The sequence below is a fragment of the Haematobia irritans genome, chromosome 3 (genome assembly GCF_050003625.1).
Source record: "Haematobia irritans isolate KBUSLIRL chromosome 3, ASM5000362v1, whole genome shotgun sequence".
NCBI lineage: Eukaryota > Metazoa > Arthropoda > Insecta > Diptera > Muscidae > Haematobia > Haematobia irritans.
The window spans coordinates 8,535,594-8,554,117 of record NC_134399.1 but is presented as its reverse complement, the minus strand read 5'-3'; the positions used below and the strand labels follow the sequence as shown (position 1 = coordinate 8,554,117).

General features: G+C 30.0%; 2 protein-coding genes across 8 annotated transcripts in view; one reads left to right on the top strand and one right to left on the bottom strand.

Annotated features, from left to right (window-relative positions):
* RpLP2 (ribosomal protein LP2) overlaps positions 1-18,524 on the bottom strand; it is a 507,190-nt gene that overhangs the window by 312,938 nt on the left and 175,728 nt on the right. The gene's annotated exons all lie outside the window — the stretch shown is intronic.
* Fas2 (neural cell adhesion molecule fasciclin 2) overlaps positions 1-18,524 on the top strand; it is a 270,786-nt gene that overhangs the window by 232,455 nt on the left and 19,807 nt on the right. For 6 of the 7 annotated variants that reach the window (XM_075302851.1, XM_075302856.1, XM_075302853.1 and 3 more), the window contains 3 exons: positions 7,259-7,383; positions 7,531-9,021; positions 10,181-10,364. In XM_075302851.1, coding sequence (XP_075158966.1) covers positions 7,259-7,383; positions 7,531-9,021; positions 10,181-10,364 — 1,800 coding nt within the window. Of the gene's footprint in view, positions 1-7,258; positions 7,384-7,530; positions 9,022-10,180; positions 10,924-18,524 lie in introns of those variants that run through there. The other variant, XM_075302855.1, reaches the window with a different exon arrangement.

Below are 18,524 nucleotides of genomic sequence, written 5' to 3'. Positions count from 1 at the left end.
CCTTGTGCCCCAAAAACTCCCTGTACCAAATTTCATCAAAATCGGTTAATAATGGCGACCGGAATCCTGTGAACAACATAGACATGGACAGACGGACGGACGGACGGACACCAAGCGCTAGATCGACTCAGGAGGTGATTCTGAGTCGATCGGTATATATTTTATGGAGTCTAAAATCAATATTTCTGGTAGGCACATTTTTTGGCCGATCAAACTTATTATACCCTGACCACTATGTTTAGGGTATAAAAATTGTAGTGTACTAATTTTGTTTTATATAATTTAATTTTAACTTGTTTCATTTTATTGTATTATATTTTTGTTTAATTGAATTGAAATTAATTTAATAGTGGAATTTTTTTAATTTTATTTTATTTAGCTTAATTTGATTTAATTTAGTATTTTTGAAATTAATTTAATTTATATTTTATTTTATTTAATTTTATTTAATATAATTTATTATATGTTTCTCTGTAATATTCTTTGTTAGTAAATTACTTTATTTATTTGATTTTGTTTTATTTTACCATTTTAATGTTAGCCTGATATCAATGCAGGCCGGTTCAATGACCAACTCGTTTAAACTACACACAAAAAATTTTTTTTCTGATTCAATCACGAAATTAATTGATCCAATTAATTTTTTAATTGAAATGTCTTCAATCACGAAAATGATAGTATCAATCACAGTTTTAATTGGGCACAGAAAAAATTCTTGATTAAAAAATTAATTGATTTCATTGCCAAATTTCAATTAATTTTTTAATTGATTCAATTAAAAATTTAATTGATGTTGATTGCAAAACTCAATTAATTTATTAATTAAAAAAAGGTAACTATTTTCAATTACATTCTGAATTGGCTTAGAATTTTTATTTGGATTAACAATTGATTGTTTGAAAAAAAAATTTAACTAAAAATTTAAAAAAAAATGTTCATTATCATCATAAACTGACTTAGTCTTCCGAATTTGATTAAAAGTTAATTGTATCAATTAACTTTTTAATTAAAAATTTTAAAATGTTCAATCATTGACTTAATTAACTTAATGTTTCTATTTTGATTAAAAAGTTAATTGTACCAATTAATTTATTAATTGAAAAAAATTTCAACTTCAATTAACTTTTTAATTGGAAATATTTTGGTGATATTTTTTTCTGTGTACATATTATTACAATATTTATTCGAGCATATTGGATAGGAAGATTAAGGGAATTGATACTATTAAGTTAATTTATTTTATAATATTTTTCTTTTGTATTTTATTTTATTTTATTTTATTTTAATTTAATTTAATTCAAAGGAATTTATTTATAAGATTTATATAATAAATGATGAGTATAGATAGTGATAAAAAAAATTGTTGGGTACTAATTTTGTTTTATATAATTTAATTTTAACTTTTTTCATTTTATTGTATTAAATTTTTATTTAATTTAATTGAATTGAAATTTATTTGTTTTAGAATAGTGTAATATTATTTAATTTAGCTTATTTTTATTTAATTTAATATTTTTGAAATCAATTTAATTTATATTTTATTTTAATTTATTGTTGTTTTATAATATAATTTATTTTAATATAATTTTATTTAATAAAATTTAATTTAGTTTCATTTAATTTCTGATTTATTATAGTTTTACTTTTTTTTATAAAATTTGATAAGACCTATTTTTAATCCTTGTATATGGACAAACTATTTTTTGTTTATTCTTTTATATCCCTGTTTATTTCATTCAGTTTTATACGTACATTCATTACTTATGTTGGCATTTGTTTGGATGGATTTCCTATTGCATCCATTTGTTTCATAGTCAAAGTTAATGGAACATTTGTTGCCTGATTATATTCCTAGGTATTTTCAATAAAGCGTAATCATAGTTTACTTCAACTTTAAAGTTAACTTATTGAAAAAGTTTTCTTTAAAAGCTTCTCCAATGTTCTGGTTATTTACTTCAGAAATAAAAAGTAGAAATGTTGCTAGCATATAAAAAAAAATAAATTCAAAAATTATACCAGGAAAACAGCAGGTTGTTTGCATGCAAGTTATTGGCGAAAACAAAAACTTTCATGATGGCAATATGTGCTTAAATTTCGTTTTTTCGTTTATTCAAATAATAACAAAGTTTGTTTTCTACCTAACTGGCGTTTTTTGCATAAAATATGGAGATTTTTTTATAATCGTTTAGGAATAGTTTAAAGGTATTCACGAAAATAAGAATAGGGGATCATTGTGTTCATTGGCTTGTTTTTCGTGGATTTTTGATTGCTCGAATAAAAATCCTTATTTTAAAGTCCTCCCCTCTGTTGAACAACAAAAACTGGGTCATTTAAATTGCAATCATTGAAAAGTAAACCATCAACACTTTGGAATAAATTAGGCCATTTCTATTGCCGCGAGTAATTTTTTTAGAGGACGTGGCCACGTGGAAAAAATATTCTAACACTTTATTGAGGTAAAATTTCCTTGATAGAAAATCAATAATTCCTAATCTTAGTAGTTTATCGAAAATTAACAGTTCAAGAGAAAACTGAAAGAAACAAACTAAAGAAAATTTTTGTTGCCTATCTTCAGGCGCCACAATTGCCCGCTTGATAACTCGAATTCAAGAGAAGGGAAAAAGTGCTCAAAATTATGTATAGTTTTGGACGCGATTAAATTTTACAACATTTATTGCATTAAAAAAGGCATAAATTAAAAAGTGGCACAACATGATAAAAAAGTTGCACAGAACTGTAATATCTATGGAATTTAGTTGCACAAAAATATAAACACTTGGAAAAGATGGCAAAATTGCCACTAAAGTGGTACATGAGTAACCCTGTATATGTCCTAGTTCTGCGTAAGAGACTGGAAACAATATTCTCTCAGTTTCGTATATCGACACACAAACACAATACTCAAGGAATTGATTGTCGCTAAGCTTCCTCAGAACTGATCAGCAATCCCGTTGATAGATTGAAGAAGTCAACGGTGCTTATCGAGTTGCTCAAGGATTTGATTGTAGCTTATCTATCTATGTGGTTTTGCCAGATTATAGTCCACAGTGGTTGGGAAGACTGACAATATTTTGAAAACCTTAATGTGTCTGTGTTTCAGTTCCCCTGGAAGATTCTTGGTACCAGTTATCTATATCAGATGAATATAAAACTGTTCAATCATCTCGTTAAGTAATTTGAGGAAGTCTATGGAGTGTATCGAGATGTAGAACACAGTGCTTAAGGATTTAATTGTAACTAAGCTACCTAAGTAGTTTCGCCATAATATAGCCCTTTGTCGTTAGCAAATCTGGCGTTCTATGAAATGAATATAGAACTGCTCAGCCATCTCATTGAGTGATTTGAGGAAATCTATGTTGTATATCGAGTTGTGAAACACAATGCTTAAGGCTTGTGGCTTAGTTACATCAGTGATTGCAACCCCACTACGTCAGTGATTTAGTTCCCTTGAAACCTTTCTTGTGACCAGGAACCAATATCGGGAGAGTACTAAAACTACTCAGCCATCTCATTGAGAGATTTGCAGAATTTTTTTACGGCTATTGTCGAGTGGACGAACACGGAGCTCAAGGATTTGATTTGTTGCTCACAATGGACTTAATTATCTAAGTGAGCCTGAAACTTAATCGGGCTGCCACTTTAACCTAACCTAACCTGTTGCTCAGCTACTTAAGTGGTTTCGTTGGGAGCCACCGTGGTGCAATGTTTAGCATTCCCGCCTTGCATACACAAGGTCGTGGGTTCGATTCCTGCTTCGACCGAACACCAAAAAGTTTTTCAGCGGTGGATTATCCCACCTCAGTAATGCTGGTGACATTTCTGAGGGTTTCAAAGCTTCTCTAAGTGGTTTCACTGCAATGTGGAACGCCGTTCGGACTCGGCTATAAATAGGAGGTCCCTTGTCATTGAGTTTAACATGGAATCGGGCAGCACTCAGTGATAAGAGAGAAGTTCACCAATGTGGTATCACAATGGACTGAATACTCTAAGTGAGCCTGATACATCGGGCTGCCACCTAACCTAACCTAACCTAAGTGGTTTCGAAAGAGCATAATTCTATTGAAACTACTCAACCATCTCCTTGAGAGATTTGCAGAAAATTTTCCCTATTTTCGAGTTAAGGAATACGGAACTCAAGGACTTAATTTGTTGCTTAGCTACTTAAGTGGTTTTGCCCGAGCATAATCTTTTTCGTTGTCCAATGTGGCATTATTTTGAACCAGGTGTCCATATCGGGTGACAACTGAAACTACTCAACCATTTCGTTGAGAGATTTGCAGAAATTTTTACGGCAATTTTCGAGTTGAGGTCATGGAGCTCAAGGATTTTTTTGTTGCCTGCTACTTCAGTGGTTTCGCCAGAGCATAATCCTTTTTTTATAGTCCAATCTGACATTATTTTGACCGGGTATCCATATCGGATGAGAACAGAAACTACTCAGCCATATCATTGAGAAATTTGGAGATAATTTTGCCGATTTTCGAATTGAGGAACACGGAGCTCAAGGATTTGATTTGTTGCTCAACTATGTGGTTTCGTAAGAGCATAATCCTTTTTCGTTGTCATATCTGACAAAATTTTGACCAGGTATCCATGTCAGGTGAATATTGAAACTACTCAACCATCTCCTTGAGAGATTTGCAGAGGTTTTTGCCTACTCCCGAGTTGAGGAATACGGAACTCAAGGATTTAATTTGTTGCTTAGCTACTTAAGTGGTTTTGCCCGAGCATAATCCTTTTTCGTTGTCCACTCTGGCATTATTTTGACCAGCTGTCCATGTCGGGTGAGAACTGAAACTACTCAACCATCTCGCTGAGAGATTTTCAGAAATTTTTATGGCAATTTTCGAGTTGAGGTCACGGAGCTCAAGGATTCGCCAGAGCAAAATCCTTTTTTTATTGTCCAATCTGACATTATTTTGACCGGGTATCCATATCGGATGAGAACAGAAACTACTCAGCCATATCAATGAGAAATTTGCAGAAAGTTTTTCCTATTTCCGTATTGAGGAACACGGAGCTCAAGGATTTGATTTGATGCTCAGCTATGTGGTTTCGTAAGAGCATAATCCTTTTTCGTTGCCATATCTGGCATTATTTTGACTAGGTATCCATGTCAGGTCCTAGTTCTGGGTAAGAGACTGGAAAGAATATTCTCTCAGTTTCGTATATCTACACATAAACACAATGCTCAAGGAATTGATTGTCGCTAAGTTTCCTCAGAACAGATCAACAATCTCTTTGAGTGATTGAGGAAGTCAATGGTGCATACCGAGTTGCTCAAGGATTTGATTGTAGCTTATCTATCTATGTGGTTTTGCCAGATTATAGTCCACAGTGGTTGGAAAGTCTGATAATATTTACTGTGTCTGCGTTTCGTGTTCCTCAATTTTCGAATTGAGGAACACGAAGCTCAAGGATTTGATTTGTTGCTCCGCTAGGTGGTTTCATAAGAGCATAATCCTTTTTCGTTGTCATATCTGGCATTATTTTGACTAGGTATCCATGTCAGGTGAATATTGAAACTACTCAACCATCTCCTTGAGAGATTTGCAGAAGTTTTTGCCTACTCCCGAGTTGAGGAATACCGAACTCAAGGATTTAATTTGTTGCTTAGCTACTTAAGTGGTTTCGTAGGAGGATAATCCTTTCTCGTTTTTGCCTACTCCCGAGTTGATGAATACGGAACTCAAGGATTTAATTTGTTGCTTAGCTACTTAAGTGGTTTCGTAGGAGGATAATCCTTTTTCGTTGTCCTATCTGGCGTTATTTTGACCATCTGGTCCATATCGGGTGAGAACTGAAACTACTCAACCATCTCGTTGAGAGATTTGCAGATGTTTATGGCGTTTTTCGAGTTGGGGAACACGGAGCTCGAGGATATGATTTGTTGATCAGCTCTTTAAGTGGTTTCATCAGAGGATGATCCCTTGTCAGGGTTATATCTGGCCTTATTTTGATTGGATATCCATTTCAGGAGGATATTGAAATTACTCATCGTTCTCATTGAGAGATTTGCAGAAGTTTTTGCCTACTTCCGAGTTGAGGAATACAGAATTCAAGGATTTTCATATGTTGCTCAACTACATGAATGGGAGTAAAGACCTTTGTCGTTGGTAAATCTTCCATTAGTCTTAGTACCGATAAGCTTAGCGGATTTCTACACTTCGAGTACACACGGGATCTTGAGATCTTTTGCACGGTCGGTAAAACAATATACAAGTTTTTCAGTGGGGAGTTATCTCTGCCCCCGGACATTGTCCTTAAGAGGTTTCCTATTATTAAGCTAAACATAGAATCGGGCTACAAGCATTGATAAACAAAGAAGCTCAGGACTTAAAGTAGCACAAAATACTTTTTAGTGTGAGATAGCCATAACTCCCAAGCCTTATCTTTCTGGGGATCTGAGGTCAAAATCATTTCTTCCTAGTCCTGACGAATTTCTTATATGCCATATACCCAAGAAATGCCCCAGCCAAAGTTATTCCATTTGATTCTTTTTTCTCATGCTAAACTAAAAATTTACAAATAATTCTCTGTCACAGCCAATAAATAAATTGTAGGTTCACATAACTAACATACAACAACGTGGCCAATGCATTTCATCTAGCATATATTTCTCCTTATTTGCTATTCACCAAAGGATCTAAATCTTTACATTTCTCTAAACAAATCGCATCATTACTTGCCTCAAATCTACACCACGTACTAAGGAAAATATGTGGAGAAATATGGCAAAACTTTAGGCAACTTAGTCGATTTCACCACATTCTCCCGGTCATGTCTAAATGGTACAAGACATGAACAGTGCAATGGGTTGAGAGTTTGAACGCGACTGATCCATTCTCTCCTCTCCCCTCCCCCACGCCAGTGGTAGACAGACATGTGCTAGTCACGTTCACGTTCTACCACATAGACAAACTTCTTTCTAAAAATGAATAAAACATGGAAAGCTTGCATTTTCCCAAATGTCAACGAATGCATTTGGAGTGTCTTTAGTTTAGTTCCTCGGCTATGGTGTAACTTTAAAAGCTATTTTAAGTGGCAAGAAAAAAAGTTCGACGCTGCTATATGAGTACGTTGGCACTTTGTTTGGTGATGCTGCCTGGCCATGGATACTCTTAGGAAATTGCGTGAATGCGTTCAACGTGACACCTTCAAATGCTTTTAGAAGCTAATCAATTTATTTATTGATAAATATTTCTTTGTTGCCAATCATCTTGTATTCATGTGATTTTTCCTTATCTTCTTCTTTCAGTTGGTATTACATGGACAAATGCTCCAGAAAATCAAAATCCCATATTGGGTGAAGACTATGTGGTCAGATGTGAAGTGAAAGCTGATCCCAATCCCACTATTGATTGGTTGAGAGATGGTGACCAGGTAATTGAAACAAAGAACTAAAAAACTTAGGTGACCTAGATTAATCGCAACTTTCGGCTTTTTCCAATTTTGGGAAAAATTGAAATCAAGCGCCACTGGGTTTCACCACATTTAAAAACAACATCTAATTTTTCTCTCTCCCCACAGATTCGCACCGGTGATAAATATGTGGTTCAGACCCATGGTCTTCTCATACGTAACGTACAAGAATCCGATGATGGTATCTACACTTGCCGTGCCGCTGTTGTCGAAACCGGAGAATTAGTTGAACGTACCATTCGCGTTGAGGTCTACAGTCGTCCCGTTATCACTTATCTACCCACCACTTTGGAAGCTACCGAAGGCAAACCATTCTCGGCCAATTGTACGGCAACCGGTAAACCTGTCCCAGAAATATTCTGGATTAAAGATGCCACACAACAAAATGTTGCCACTGCTGATCGTTTCCGTGTGGATCCCTTGACTGGTGTCTTGAATATTAACTCGGTGACCCAAGATGACTATGGCACCTATACATGTATAGCCAAGAATGATGCTGGCGTGGTGGACCAAAAGACAAAACTAAATGTTTTGATTACGCCCTCGATTTACTATTTGTACAATGTTACTGGAGTGAGCCAAAAGGAGGTGGCTCTTACATGCCGGGCCAAAGGACGTCCAGCTCCGCAAATCACTTTCCGTCGTTGGGGCTCTGATGATGAGTTTGCTGTGGGACCTCAAGTAGATGATGAGCGTATTAATTTGGAACAGCATTTCGATGAGGACAAAGGCGAAAGCAGTGGAACTTTGAGAATTTTCAAAGCCACTCGCTCCGATGATGGTCTATATCAATGTGTGGCTCGCAATACTGGAGGTAGTGCCTACAGTACTGGACACATTCAAATTGAATTCCCCCCAGATTTCTCACACATGAAAGATTTGCCACCCGTATTCAGCTGGGAGGAACGCAAAGTCAATCTCAGCTGTTTGGCCATGAGTATACCAAATGCCACCATTGAATGGCGCTGGAATGGCAAACCCATCAAGGATATCTACGATAAGAATTTGGAAATTGTGGGCACAGGTCCCCGCAGTGATTTGATAGTCCATCCCGTAGCTCGCCAGTATTATTCCGTCTACAAATGTATTGCCACAAATATTCATGGCACCAGCGAACATGATATGCAATTGAAGGAGGCCCGCGTACCTGAACCCGTACCCTCGGCCCAACCCAAACAATTAACAGCTACCAGTATTACCTTTGAAATACGCAGCCCTCCTACAGAATTTGGTTTACCCATTACCGCATTCACTGTACAATATAAAGAAGCCATAAATCCCGATTGGTCAACGGCGTTAAATCGCAGTTGGTCACCCGATTCACCCTATATTGTTGAGGGTTTGAAACCTCAGACCATGTATCATTTCCGATTTGCAGCACGCAATCAAGTTGGCTTGGGTATGTGGGGTGTGAATACACAACAATCAACACCAAAACGTTCAGCACCCGAAGAGCCTAAACCATTGCATTCGCCGGTACAAAATGACATTGAGGAGCCGGTGGTAGTGTCACCCTATTCGGATCATTTTGAATTGAGATGGAGTGTGCCAGCTGATAATGGTGAACCCATTGATTTCTATCAAGTCAAATATTGTCCGGTAAGTAGAGTTGAATGCTGAAGCGATCGGAGAATGGAGTTGTAGGTTAGGTTAGCTTAGGAGGCAGCCCGATGTATCAGGCTCGCTTAGACTATTCAGTCTATTGTGATATCACATTGGTTAACTTCTCTCTTATCACTAAGTGCTACCCGATTCCATGTTAAGCTCAATGACAAGGGACCTCCTTTTATAGCCGAGTCCGAACGGCATTCCACATTGCAGTGAAACCACTTAGAGAAGCTTCGAAGCAGGAATCGAACCAATGACCTTGTGTATGCATGCTAACCATTGCACCACGGTGGCCCCCGAAGTCATCTGAAAAACTCCTTTACAAATTTATTTTTATTACTCTGTGTTCTCCAGGGTAGCATGATTTATTCATAAAATATACTTCGGAGTGGATTTTTTTTTGAAAAATCTTTAGAAAATATTGCAGTTTAGCCATCTAGCGAGATTTAAAAATTTGTATGATACTACGTTCACATTATCCTCAAAAATTGGGAATAGTGTGAACACCAATTTGTTACATTAGGGATGCCGTAGCGTGAAAAAATTCAATTACCCAAAACTGATTTTGGAAAGTTTTTATATTAAAAGTTTTATTTACATCGTCTTTATTCCATTCTTCGAGGTCGATAACACCGTTTGCGTCATATCTTGAAATTCCCAAAAATGATTTAGAATTTTTTAAATAATAATTTAATGCTAACCGTGGTGCAATGATTAGCATGCCCGCCTTGCATACACAAGGTCATGGGTTCGATTCCTGCTTCGACCGAACACCAACAAGTTTTTCAGCGGTGGATCATCCCACCTGAGTAATGCTGGTGACATTTCTGAGGGTTTCAAAGCTTCTCTAAGTGGTTTCACTGCAATGTGGAACGCCGTTCGGACTCGGCTATAAAAAGGAGATCCCTTGTCATTGAGCTTAACATAGAATCGGGCAGCACTCAGTGATAAAAGAGAAGTTCACCAATGTGGTATCACAATGGACTGAATAGCCTAAGTGAGCCTGAAACATCAGGCTGCCACCTTACCTAACCTAAATAATAATTTTATTTAAATCGACTCTATTCCATTCTCCAAAATCGATAACACCGTTCCATATAAAATATGCGACAATGAGATTAACTTAATTTATTTCTATTTTCTTTTTTAGGGAGTCAAAATGGCTGGCACATGGCATGAACTGGAAAATCAATGTCAATCTGTGGAGGTAGCCGAAAGTACATCATACGAGATGACTCATCTTGCTGGTAACACCTATTATCGCATTGAATTGCGGGCTCACAACATTATCGGCTTTTCATCACCTGCCTCGGTCATTATGAAAACAACACGAGGTGAGTCCGATCATGCTAATAATAATTTGGGAACATTTTTGTATACGGCCGGTCTCAATTCGGCCGCTGCCCCATCGACACATAAAACATTTTTCACACGAACACCAACGACAACAACAACAAAAACCGCAGCTATCATCACCACAAGTACAGTCATGGCAATAGCGACAACTACATGCCTAACACTTTTGAGCATTTTAGCCACCAACTTAGCTTAAAGCATTAACACAAAAAAATGTTGTTATTGATTTAGGTCCGGGTTTCAAATGAGAGAGCTAGCTAGACAATTGGATTTCAACAAAAAAAATAAGCACTTTCACTTTGGCTTTTACTTAAAGGGAGGATAATTTAAATAAAGAATAATTTAATTAACTTAAATAAAATCATTAATTGAAACAAAATTAAGGGGCATTATCTCAATGTTTTGTTCTTATTTATTATTTTATCGATGTCGATAACGCAGTTGATCGCATACAAAACTTTTACTAACCGGTGATTTATACTCCGGTTAAATAAAAAACGGACGATGAGAAATTGGACCTGAAAAATAAAAATAAATTTAATTTAAATAATATAAAATAATTTAATTGAATTTATTTTAATGAAACGTAATAAAATTAAAAGAAATTAAATTATATAAAATTAATAAACTTACATCTATTTAAACCAAATTGTATAATTATAAATTATAATATTTTCTAATTACGTTAAAATAAATTAAATTAATTATAAATTATAATTTAATTGATATCGATTTAAATTAAATTTAGAAAATCTCTTTAAAATATTAAATTATTTAATTTTAATAAATAAATAAATTCATTTGGTAATCCTCCCACAAGCTATACTGTATGATGATTCATAATTTATTGTTAATTGAATTTTTTATTAACCCAAAAAATTATTAATATAAGCGGCTTCTCATTGGGAACACAGAACAAATCAAATCAACATTTTTTTCTTCTTTTTTTTTTAACACTTCACTTATTATAAACATCTATACATATGTTATGCTCTCCATACATATGTATATCAGTTAGTTATTTAAACGTATCATCAAAAAATCGAAAAAAAATACGATACGATTTCAAACAAAACAAAAATAATTGGTAATAATTTCAAAAATAATTTACAACTACAATAACAAATCACAAAAGACAAACTCATTTTTTTTTGTTTTTGGTTTTTCTTCAAGACACATTTATCATTTCGTTCAGTGTATTTTGTTTTTCTTCCTTTAGCATCTAAGTTGAATTCTTGAAATTGTTATAAAACTATTTTTCCAATTAAATTTTATTATCATAAAGTTTCATGTAATTTTCTATATATAGTTTTTTTTTTTTTTTGAGACTGTGAATCATCCAGTCAACAAGTATGCATGCCTCTTGTTGTTCAAGAATTTTTATCTATAGTAGATTTCGTTTGGATTTGCGTGTTCTTTTAAAATAATAATAATATTAAAAATTGTTCTTTAAAATTTTCTCTAAGTAGCAAATTTTTCTAACTGTATTTTTTCTTAGAATTGATTTATATTGTGTTTTTTTTTACTTTACCTATTTGAGTGAAAGTAAAATTAATTTTAACACTACTAAAATTTTTAAAAGTCGTAACGAACACAGCGTTTCATAATCAATGCTACTACATGCTAATATCGATAAGGATTAATATTTAGCAGAAATGTCTAATTATTCTTTTTTACCACTTTTATTTTAAATTTGTGGGCCTAACAATTCACAATAGATTACTTTTGAGTATAGATTGAATGTCAAATTACCTATATTCGAAATAGCAGTTATATTTAAATATGGTTTTTTGTTTTCTACATTTTTGTTATAAAATATATGGACTCATCCATTCACAATAGATTCTTATTGGGAATGGATTAAATGCCTAAATTCAAAGTGGAAAAACTGATAATACCTCTAGATATAAAACCAATTATGGATTATCCCTAATAAAGATACTAAATCCATATTAATTATATATCAACTTCCACAATAAATATCTCCATTTAGTTCCCATACTCTAATTACAATATTTGTGTGAAAACGTTGTTCTATCCAATAACCAAAGAGAATGTCGTAACAAATATCTATTATATTAGCCACTTTTTACGCAAAACCCTTGTTGTTGTCAATCACAATAGTTGTTTATTGTGAATTATTTTCCGTTTAATTTTTCGGAATTTATCGAAAATAAATGTTCATGGTAACAAATATCTATTATATTAGCCACTTTTTAAGCAAAAAATCAGTGATCGTCAATCACAATAGATGTTTATTGTGAATTATTTTCCGTTTAATTTCACAGAATTTATTGAAAATAACTATTTATTGTAAATTGCGTACAATTAAATTATTATCTACTAGTTTAGCCACTTTTTACGCAAGAAATGCGTTACCATCAATCACAATAGATGTAAATTGTTAATTAATAAGAAAACAAGGAAATTTTCTCTTTAATATCACAAAATTAATTGAGAATATCTGTTAATAGCGAATTGCCTACAAAATGAAAATTGAGCAAATCGTCAGAGCTGCATATTGCAAAAAAATGTCTAGAATAATCAGCTGTTGAGCTATTCATTGTGAATTATAAATAGAATATAATGAAGACAAACTAGTTTGTTTAGAGTGGATTAGCTTGTGATCACACAAATAGATTTCAACAATTTTTTTCAATCACAATAAATGTTTATTGTGAAAAGAAGTTTTTTTTTTTTAATTTCATAAAATTTATTGAGAATAACTGTTTATTGTGAATTATGTATAGGATGAAAATCCTAAAAAGTAAAGAGAACAAATATCTATATCTATAGCCACTTTTTATGCAAAAAATCTGTTGTCTTCAATCGCAATAGACGTTTATTGTGAATTATTTTCCGTTTAATTTCACAGAATTTATTGAAAATAACTATTTATTATGAATTGCGTATAATTAAAAAAGTCTAGTAGATACTTTTTTAATTATACGCAATTCACAATAAATATTTATTTAGCTACTTTCTGCACAAGAAATGCGTTACCATCAATCGCAATAGATGTTAAATGTGAGTTAATATGAAAACAAAAGACTTTAATTCCACACAAGTAATTGAGAATATCTATTTATTGCGAATTGCCTACAAAATGAAAATTAAACAAATCATAAGTTCTATATGTTGCGAAAAATGTATAGAATAATAAGCTGTTGAGCTGTTTATTGTGAATTATAAATAGAATATAATGAAGACAAAATAGTTTGGTTAGGATATATTAGCTTGGGATCACACAAATAGATTTCAACAAGTTTTTTCAAGCACAATAAATGTTTATTGTAAAAAGAAGTTTTTTTTTTATTTCATAAAATTTATTGAGAATAACTGTTTATTGTGAATTATGTATAGGATGAAAATTCTAACAAATCGGCAGTTATATATTGCAAAACGTTTATAAAATAATAAGCTATGGAGCAGTTTAGTGTGAATTAAAAAATTAATTATAAAAAAGACAATCTCGTTTGTTTAGGGTGGATGTACTTTAGAATACACAAATAGATTTCAACACATTTTTTCACTCACAATATATATTTATTGTGAATTACGTATAGCATAAAATGATTAATTTCATAAAATTGATTGAAAATAAATGTTTATTGTGAATTATGTATAGGTTGAAAATCCTAGACAGTAGGTTATTATGTATTGCAAAAAATTTATTAAATAACAAGTTGTAGAGCCGTTTATTGTGAATTATAAAATTAATCATAAATCAGTTCAAATTCGTTTGTTTGTGGTAAATTTGCTTTAGAACACACAAATAGATTTCAAAAACATATTTTCACTCACAATATATGTTTATTGTGAATTACATATAGGATAAAATCAACGATTTTTTTTCTTCGGAGTAAAAAAAATCAATTAAAACATAATTGGTTTATATAGTTTGGTGATTGAGCGTAAATTTTTTAAAAAAGGCTTCATCGCCCAGATGGGCCTAATAACAAATACGGAATAATTTTCCCTAACGTTTTTCAGGATTGATTTGTTAGTGAAGGTTGAAAGCAAAATACACTGTTAGAAAATAATGTAATAAAAACTTGATTAAATTTTTAAAAATATGTTTACTTAAAAAAAAACAAACTACATACACATATAGCTTCAAAATACATACACACATCTTCGATGCAAAAAAAAAATATTTTTTTTAACAATACACATGCATATATCATATCCGGACACAATATGTCATTTCATCCATCAAACACTCGACCGCAATTAAAATATCATTTTAATTAGCAATATTTTTTCTATAACGAAAAAAATATATATATATTTAATGTGCCCATATAAATACAATTGAATAATTTGTTTTATTATAATTTGCCAATAAGCAAGCTTGAAGTGCAAAATAAAAAAATAAAAAAAATGCTACCATATACAAAAATAGTACAGCAATAAGAAGAATTTTTGTAATAATTATTGTGTGTATGTGTGTGCCTTGTTTTTCCATATCATAATTAATTTTTAAAGTAATTCATTTATAATGTATTGTATTGTATTTTTTTTTGCCTAGCTTTCGTTTCTTTCATAGAAATTGTTTGTCAAATGCAATCATTTATTTTCATAGTTTAGTTTTTTTTTTGTTATACAATAAAAACAAACAACGTTCACGTCTATATGTGTATGTCCTAAACAATAACATTTTAATAAATTGGATATATAAAAATTAACTCAACTGCCAAATACTATTACAAAAATTAAAAAAAAAAACAAATCTCAACTAATTTAAAAAAAAATAATAATTGGTTAGATTGTGTTTTGCTCTTTGTTTGTATAGGATATCCATAAAAACAAAAAACAAAAGAAAAATAATTCCATTAATTTAATTAAATCATATTCTGAGTAAATATATATAAGAATATATATAGAAATTTATAAATTTTATTAATAAATTCTTTATACATAAGTTTAGTTTTATCATTCATCGAAAAAAAATCATTTTATAATATATCAGTTTTTTGTTTTTTTTTTTCTATATAAGTCAATCTTTACACAAAAAGAATTTACTTAATATTGCAATAATTATTTAATAATCTTTTTAAATTACCCACAAAAAAAATTGCTTTAATTTCTAAAACTAAAAACAAACAGAAATGTAAGCCTTAACCATATATAAAAAGCTCAAAAAGACTAGTATTATTTTCTGTTGCTCATAACTAAAATCATAAAAACTTCAGAATTTTCTCTTTAACATTATTAATTTTCAAATTAAAGTTTTTATATTTTTGTGTGTGCGACATAATTAAAACTTCTCATAATTAAAACAATCTTAATTACTGGAAAAAAATTAAAAAAAATAGCTAAAACATTTCATACCAATCAATATTTCTTAATTTAGTTTCATTTTTATTATGTATATGATTTTAGTTAAAATTAATTACAAATATAAATATTTAATATGAACTTTTTTTTTGTTTTTTGATTAATTATATATTTTAAAATAATATTAAATAATAAACATCTGCAAAGAATATACATATATAATTTTTAATCAAAAGCATTTTCATTTAATTCAAATAGTTTCAATAAATGTGTGTAGCAGAGTGTATGTTGTAAGTGTGTGTGTGAATTTCTCTATTGTCTCTCTGTCTCTCTTTTTCTATATATTTTACTCTCTGTATTTGTATTGTGCTTGTTTGCAAGTGTTTTCTCTGTGTGTTCGTTTAATTAATAAATATCGTTTCCTTTTTTTCTTAGAACCTCTAATCTCTTTTCCAATTTTCCTACAGCATAAGCAACTGAATATTATCCTCAAAACCTATTTATATAAAATTTTGACCAAAATACCTCCAATTTTTCCCATATTTTTCGAGAATCTAAAAATAATAAGAAGACATTTATCTTCTCAACACATTTTGCAAAATAAATAGGATTAATCGTCTTCTTTGTAAATAGAAGACTATTTATAAAAAAATCCAAATGTTTGGGTAAAAATTTAATTTAAAAATCAATTCAAGGATATGTAGGAAATGTCGTTCATAAATCAAAATAGTGGAAATTTATCGCTCCTCATTAGAAAATGATTGTTAAATAAATTACAACCAAAAAAATAATTTTGACTGGAGCACAAGAATTTCTTGTCTTTAAAGTTATAAATATTTCGTACAAATTGCTCTTATTATGAGTTCTTGTGAATTTTATCTCTGTTCATACTTTAGATCTTTCGAAAAACAGAGACAATTCTTAAAATCTCCAATGCCATCAGTGTTGCCCCAATGAACTTTTATTTTGGCCCAATATTTTTCTAAAATTTTACCAAAATTCGAAACAGCGGACGATTTTTCCAAATCAAAATTAATATCACTTACAAGTTAACAATTTTTCTATAGAAAATTTTGTCAATATTTTATTTCTATAGAAAATTTTGTCAAAATTTTATTTCTATAGAAAATTTTGTAAAAGTTTAATTTCTATAGAAAATTTTTTCAAAATTTTATTTCTATACAGAAAATTTTGCCAAAATTTTATTTCTATAAAAAATGTCGTCATTTTAATTATATAGAACATTTCGTCAAAAATTGTATTTCTATAGAAAATTTTATCAAAAATTCTATTTTATAGAAAATTTTGTCAAAATTTTATTTCTATAGAAAATTTTGTCAAAATTTTATTTCCATAGAAATTTTTGTCAAAATTTTTTTCTATAGAAAATTTTGTCAAAATTTTATTACTATAGAAAATTTTGTCAAAATTTTACTTCTATAGAAAATTTTGTAAAAATTTTATTCTATAGAAAATATTGTGAAAATTTTATTACTATAGAAAATTTTGTCAAAATTTTATTTCTATAGAAATTTTTGTGAAAATTTTTTTCTATAGAAAATTTTGTCAAAATTTTATTACTATAGAAAATTTTGTCAAAATTTTACTTCTATAGAAAATTTTGTCAACATTTTATTACTATAGAAAATTTTGTGAAAATTTTATTTCTATATGCAATTTTGTCAATATTTTATTTCTAAAGCAAATTTTGTCAACATTTTGTGAAAATGTTATTCTATAGGAAATTTTGTCAAAATTTTATTTCTCTAGGATAAATTTTATTCTTATAGAAAATTTTGTCAAATTTATATTTCAATAGAAAATTTTGTCAAAATTTTATGTTCATAGAAGATTTTGTCAAAATTGTATGTTCATAGAAAATTTTATCAACATTTTATTTCCATAGAAAATTTTATCAACATTTTATTTCTATAGAAAATTTCGTTAACAATTTATTCCTATAGAAAATTTTGTCAAAATTATATTTCTATAGAAAATTTTGTGAAAATTTTATTCTATAGAAGATTTTGTGAAAATTTTACTACTATAGAAAATTTTGTGAAAATTTTATTCTATAGAAAATTTTGTGAAAATTTTATTATATAGAAGATTTTGTGAAAATTTTATTTCTATATGAAATTTTGTCAATATTTTATTTCTAAAGAAAATTTTGTGAAAATGTTATTCTATATGAATTTTTGCCAAAATTTTATTTCCATAGGAAAAATTTTATTCTTGTAGAAAATTTTGTCAAATTTATATTTCAATAGAAAATTTTGACAAAATTTTATGTCCATAGAAGATTTTGTCAAAATTTTATTTCCATAGAAAATTTTATCAACATTTTATTTCTCTAGAAAATTTCGTTAACAATTTATTTCAATAGAAAATTTTGTCAAAATTTTATTTCTATAGAAAATTTTGTCAAAATTTGATTTCTGTAGAAAATTTTGTGAAAATGTTATTCTATAGGAAATTTTGTCAAAATTTTATTTCTATAGGAAAAATTTCATTTTTATAGAAAATTTTGTCAAATTTTTATTTCAATAGAAAATTTTGTCAAAATTTTATTTCCATAGAAGATTTTGTCAAAATTTAATTTCCATACAAAATTTTATCAACATTTTATTTCCATGGAAAATTTTATCAAAATTTCATTTCTATAGAAAATTTTGTTAACATCTTATTTCTATAGAAAATTTTCTCAAAATTTTATTTCTATAGAAAATTTGTTAACATTTTATTTGTATGGAAAATTTTGTCAAAATTTTATTTCTGTAGAAAATTTTGTCAGAATTTTATTACTATAGAAAATTTTGTCAAATTTTTATTTCAATAGAAAATTTTGTCAAAATTTT